Genomic DNA, 6,289 nt, shown 5'->3' on the forward strand with positions numbered 1-6,289 from the left:
ACAATTCATGTGGTTAGCCTTTGGGGGGGTGGGAATCCTTACTAATAGGGAGTGTTACAGAAGATATTTATCTGATAGTGAAATTTGGTGGTCTGTGCAACACTTGTGAAACAGTCCATAGAGAGAAGCCAAATGAGGGGATGTGTCACTGATCACCGTCGAAACCGTTGTTAAATATAAATTTTCTATGTTGGAATTGAATTAAAAAAAGTAGTATAGAGAAGTAAGATCGATTTCAAAAGAATTAGGACTTCTAACAATGTTTCTATTTAACTATATTCCAAAGTCGTGGCAGCTGTCGTGCTCATGACTCGTCGCATGCGCCACTGAAAACAATAAATAAAAAAATATAAAATTTAATAGAACGAAATAATAACAGAACAATAATTGAAAAATAAAATTTAATAATTGAAATTAAATTGGTAAATTAAATATGCAAATTCTTAGCCTTAGTCTCGGTACGTTTTGAACTCAAATCGATCCATGAAAGTAGATTTTTCCTTCCAAACAATAAATTGATTATAGCTATCAAGGGTGCCTCGACCGTAACTCTTCCTTGTGTAGTTGGTTTTGGTATGACCTACAAACCAACCCTTAAAGGTTATTTAACTACGTAACAAGCGTCCATAATTTAAGATCCCGACAGCCTTACAATCTAGAAGAGCCCAACTCCAATTAACTGTCTCAACCGCGTGGATTGTTTAAATTTGATCTCTATCTCCCTTGACGGAATCCAATTAGCCTTTTCCAATTGGACATGCTAATTTGTCTGTGGGAACTCAAATACAGCAAACGCCCGACTTGCTTTCCTAATTGTACACCAAAACAACTTCCTCTCAACGTGCACTTTGAGTTGAAATTGGATTAACTTTGAGGGACGAATGTGACTATCCTATATTCCGAAGAGATAATGAATATCATATTGTAAGACTTTAGTACGGATTCATTTCTCACAATTCTCAATCGGAACGATGATTGGTCTAAAACTAATTAGGGATTAGTTGAGCATGTGCTTTGTTGGATTTTAAAAATGAATTTTAATGTAATGATGATAGTTGAAAAAGGAAAGAGAATTTAAGAGAAATTGCACCAAAATAAGAAAAAAAAATGGCAGAATGCTGGACAAGCTAGAGCTGTAAGAAATGGAAAAATGTTTTGAATTCAAGTCTCAAATCTTTCCTCCCAAGCTAAAATTACAAGCTTTTTATACACTTTCAAAAGCTAATTCAGCATGATTTACTCCTAAAATTATGTTTTAACAATAAAAAAATCAAATATTTTTTTAATTATAGGATTTGATAAAATCAAAATCTAATAATTTTATCATCCATCAATTCTGCAACTTTTCAATTTGATCATTTTTCTTGCTTTTTTTCTAATTTAGCCCAATTTATTTATTTTTTGAACTTCGACATCCGAATTGCGTCTTGGTAAAATTTAAACAAGAAATCAAAAACTTAGTAACATTCTATTCAAAATTTGACCAAAAATAAATACATTAAACACAAAATTAATTTGTTATCAGCCACCAAAGAGTTGGATGACAGTCTAGGTAACTGGGTGACTGGTTTTGGAAAGAATATCGAGAAAGTCTCATTACTCCATGCAGAGCTGCAAGCAATCTTAGATGGCCTAGAAGTTGGCTGGAGCGGGGGGGTTTAGCAAGTTGTGGTACGAAGCGCTGGGAAGATGTTGCAGAGACAATAGGAAGCAGAAACTCGTCATGTACCGAGTAAAAGCAATCAAGCAACTGATTTTGCAGCCTAGTTTTTGAGGAGAGGACACGCCATGCTGAGCAAGTATGAGATCCCAATTCTAGGAAGTTGGTCATTCCTCACAAACGATGCATTTGGCCTAGAAGTTTATAATGGATGAAGTCCTTTAGTAAATGCAATTTCTTTTTTATCCCATTAAATTAATACAACTGTAAAACCATTTTTTAAATTTATTCATCAACACATTACTTTTATTCTATTAAACTTTAAAACCATTTTTAAATGCATAGAATTTTAAAACGATTTATATTTTCATATTTCTCAATATTTGGCAAAATATGACACTTTATTATTATTATTATTTTTAAAGTAACATTTATAATTCTTGAGAATGTTTTATTAGTAATAATTGATTAATTGTTTTTAGAAACAAACCTAAAAAAAGAATATATTGAATAAATAATTAATATTAATCTACTGGAATTATTATTTCAAAATTTGAATTTAAATTTCAAAAACTATTTAAAAATATAACAATCATTTTTCAAATCTATAAATTTGATAGAAATTTGTTTAGTTATGAATATAAAATCCTTAAAATATTTTTGGATTTGATAAATTCATATTTTTATTATACTTTTCTAATATATGTTATATTGAGCCTCAACTAGTTTGTCCACTTCACTCTTACCATTTACATAATAATTGAAATCTAAACCCAAAATTTCCCAAAATTTCCCACACAACATTAATGAATCTTAGGGTTCAAGAGTAAGATAGATAAAAGAAAATTCAATTTTTCTTCCAAAAAAGAAGTTTTATACATACTCATACCCTCAACTTTTTTATTTGGAAAAGAGAAATGATTGAATGATTGAATTAAAAAAAAATTGACAAAAATTCATCAAAGTACCTACATCTTACATTTACACCACACCAAAGACATAATTTAACTTGTTTAAGTTAATAAGCCTTTAATTCTTCACCTGCCTTCATTGTTCCCTAACTCTGTATTATTGCCAAATTAACTTCAGCAAATAAACAATCAATAACGAGTATGAAGAAAGAGAAAGAAAAATTGATAACCAGCCGAAAGGTCTAAATTTCTGACCATATCCCAACCCCAAATCCCAGCCTCACCCAAAATCACACAACTCACCTTTCCCTACCAGACGGGACCAGTACTTATTTCATGCATTTTCCTGCCTAAATTTTTCTCCTTTGTCTACAAGTTAACTCATCACAATTCCAAAAACAACTCAGAAGCATATGTCATTGCTTTCAGAGCTGTATGAAACATGCAAGGAGAAGGAACTATTACCAAGTCATCAGAAGAGTGCTGCTTGTTATATCAATCCCAAATGACCTTGAGACGACCCAGGAGGTTTGATGCAGCCATCCATGAACCTACAGCGAAATCCAAAACAAACTATACAATTGCATCTCCAGACAGACCAAAGCCCCCACACCAGGTAGCTTCCTCTTTGCTTGAAACTCCGTAAAGATCTTCACCTTTGGCCTTGACTTTTCCATTTACAAGTACATCATAAGTAGCGTTATCAGGTACAAGACCTCTATCAAGCATTTCATTATGTAATCTCAAAGCCTCTTCTAGATTCCCGTACCTAAAGTTTCCAGCAATCAAAGCATTATATATAAGTACGTTAGGAGTAATGCCCTTTCTATCCATCTCTTCTAAAACCTTGTAAGCACTCTCAAGATGTCCTTTACTACAAAGACCATTTAACAGAACAGTATAGGTAACCATATCAGGCACAATCCCCTTGGACAGCATCTCTGAATAAAGATCAGATGCAAGGTGTAATTTACTCTCTCTCAAAAATCCATCCATTAGTGTGGTGTATACTTGTATATCACAAGGAACTCCCTCCTTTATCATTTTCTTGTGCAAGTCCTTAGCTGCTTCCATATTATTTGCATTCCTAAACCCACAAATCAGGCTGTTGTAAACAAATTCATTTGGAGATAACCCAACTTGTTGGAGTTCGGAAAAAAGTTCACATGCTCGGACCATGTCTTGCTTCTTGGAGAACCCTTCAATAAGCGCACTGAATGCAGTAACATCCAATTGCAAACCTTTGCTTTTCATCTCATGATGCATTTTCAGAGCCAGATCCATGTTATTGCTTTTGCAAAATCCATTCACCAAGGTAGTGTACGTGACAACATTAGGTGAAATTCCATTTTCATGCATTTCTTTATAAATTCCCATGGCAGAGTTCATGGCACCTTCCTTCACATATCCATTAATGATGCTATTGTATGTCATACATGTAGCGACAAAACCCCCATCAACAAACACCTTCAACATATCCCTAGTCTGAGATGTACGACCAACTCTGCTCAAACCATTAATCATTATGTTGAATGTGTAGTCTGAGGGGGCAATATGCACACCTATCATTTCATCAAAAATGTCTAAGGCCCGTTCAGCATCACCTTCTCTGAAATGCCCATCAATTAATGTTGAATATGTGATGGCATTAGGTTTAAGGCCCTGTTCAAGCATCTTTGAAAATACAGTATGTGCCATATCCATATTCCCCGCTCTACAGTAGGCAAGAATCATGTTATTATAAGAAACATTACTAGGTACCTGACCATTAGCCACCATTCTCTGCCATAAACTGCAAGCTTCTTTCACTTTACCATCCTTAGAGAAATGGTTTAAGAAAATATTATATGTAAAAACATTGGCAATGCCAGACTCAACTGCCTTGTCAAACAAATTAGATGCCTCATTCAGTGAGGAAGCTTCTAAGAATCCACGAATCAAGGAATTCACATTAAAAACAGTAGGTTGAATATCCATGATTTTCATTTCTTCATAAAGCTCATACGCCTTTTTAACATTCTGATTCCTACAACACCCTTCAATCAAAACTGCATACGTAACCTGGTTAGGCGCAAGCCCATCCTCCTTAATCTTGTTATACAAATTCAAAGCCTGATCAATATCACCTTGCTTGCAGTATCCCTTCATTAAACTAGTCGCAACCACCAAATTCAACTGCCTCCCAGAACTCAACATCTCATCCTTGAGCCTCAATGCCTCTGCCAAATTTCCCTGTTTCACAAAAGCCCCAATAACAGTTGTAAATGTACCCTCAGAAGGAACCCATCCCCTATCCTTCATTTTCCCCAATAACTCGCCAGCCATATTCAGATCAGGTTTCTGACAAGCAGCCTGAATCGCAATACTATAAACTGCAGCATCAAGTTCTATCCCTTGAGCCTTGGCCTCCCTGAAAAACTTCTCAGCTTCCAAAGGCTTCTCTTCTTTCAAGAAAGCACGCATCAGCAAATAAACTGTAAAACAATCACCTGCAACTCCAATGGAAACCATCTTCTCATACAACTCCCTTGCTTTATCCATCAAATTCCTCCTAACCAATGCTGTTAAAAGAATATTCGTAAAGGGAACCCAAGGAACTACATTACGCTCAATCATTCCATTAAAACAATCCACGGCATCATCTATCCTATTGAATCTAACATAACCATTCAACAAGTAATTAAAAGCTCGCGAATTCAACTCAAAATCAAACCTTTTTGTGGTATCAATCAAGTGATCTAAGAAAGCAAGTGGGGCAGGCTCTGAATGGTCTGAACCAAATTTATCATTGAGAAAATATTGAACATGTTTATAGGTCTTGGAGGATCTTACCAAAATGTGAAGCAGAACACAAAAGGCATCGATGCTTTGGACAAAACCCCGTTTCTTTTTGATGGAACGGTAGTACTTCAAAGCCGATGGGGGATCGTCTTTGTGGCTGAGAAGAGTGTTTATGACATGTGTTTGGGTCAAGCTGGCGTCTTGTGTGGAGAATGATGTCAGGTGGGGTTCATTGGAACTGGAAATGGGGCAATCGGAATCTGAGAAGGGTTTTCTGGTAAAGTGCGAATCAGAGGGGATTTTCTCAGGAGAAGTTGGTGGTTGAGGCATAGAGCAAAGGCATTTGGGGCTTGGGAAACAACGGAAAACAATAGGTGGAATGGATGGAGGATTTCTAAATGGAGACTTCATCTTGCTCAGCTGAATGTCGAAACCTTAAGCCCTAATTTCCAATGGGCAAGGCAATTTGAAGTAATTGAATATGACGCATATTATTATACCCGTAAAAGTATATTGTATTTTACTTTTTTTTATTCAAAAGATGAACAAATAATAAATTGATTTTTCCTCTTATAAAATTTATCCACTTTTACTATTAAATATAATGGTTGATAGGATATTTAGATAATTACATATTGTGTGCCATGTGCACCTCATACTGATGTACGTGTTTTAATTTTTAACAATAAAAATAAATAATTTAACATATCAAAATTAATTTATCTATTTTTTTAATTAGAAATGACAAAATATAATTTAATTCTTAATACAAAGACTTATAATACTTTTACTTATAGATACTATAAAAAAAATATTTATATATTAAATTCAAGTAAATCGAATAAACGAATTATTAGTGTAAAAATAACCTAAAAATTTAGAAGAACTTTAACTTTACATGGTTCAATTTTCAAATAATCTAACTCTGAAATTATTT

At 34.3% G+C, this 6,289-nt stretch overlaps 1 protein-coding gene across 1 annotated transcript; it reads right to left on the minus strand.

Moving 5' to 3' along the window:
• Nucleotides 1-2,596: 2,596 nt before the first annotated feature.
• Nucleotides 2,597-5,863, minus strand: LOC107897594 (pentatricopeptide repeat-containing protein At3g54980, mitochondrial). Its single transcript, XM_016823087.2, has one exon. It carries the CDS (start codon nt 5,761-5,763, stop codon nt 3,145-3,147), a length of 2,619 nt encoding a protein of 872 aa, XP_016678576.1. The 5' UTR covers nt 5,764-5,863; the 3' UTR covers nt 2,597-3,144.
• Between the last annotated feature and the right edge of the window lie 426 nt (nt 5,864-6,289).

This window comes from Gossypium hirsutum, chromosome A10 (assembly GCF_007990345.1).
Source record: "Gossypium hirsutum isolate 1008001.06 chromosome A10, Gossypium_hirsutum_v2.1, whole genome shotgun sequence".
NCBI classification, from domain to species: Eukaryota; Viridiplantae; Streptophyta; class Magnoliopsida; order Malvales; family Malvaceae; genus Gossypium; species Gossypium hirsutum.

What these genes read in the sequence shown, in the direction of transcription:
- LOC107897594 (XM_016823087.2), bottom strand. Translation starts at nt 5,763, where the DNA reads ATGAAGTCTCCATTTAGAAATCCTCCATCCATTCCACCTATTGTTTTC.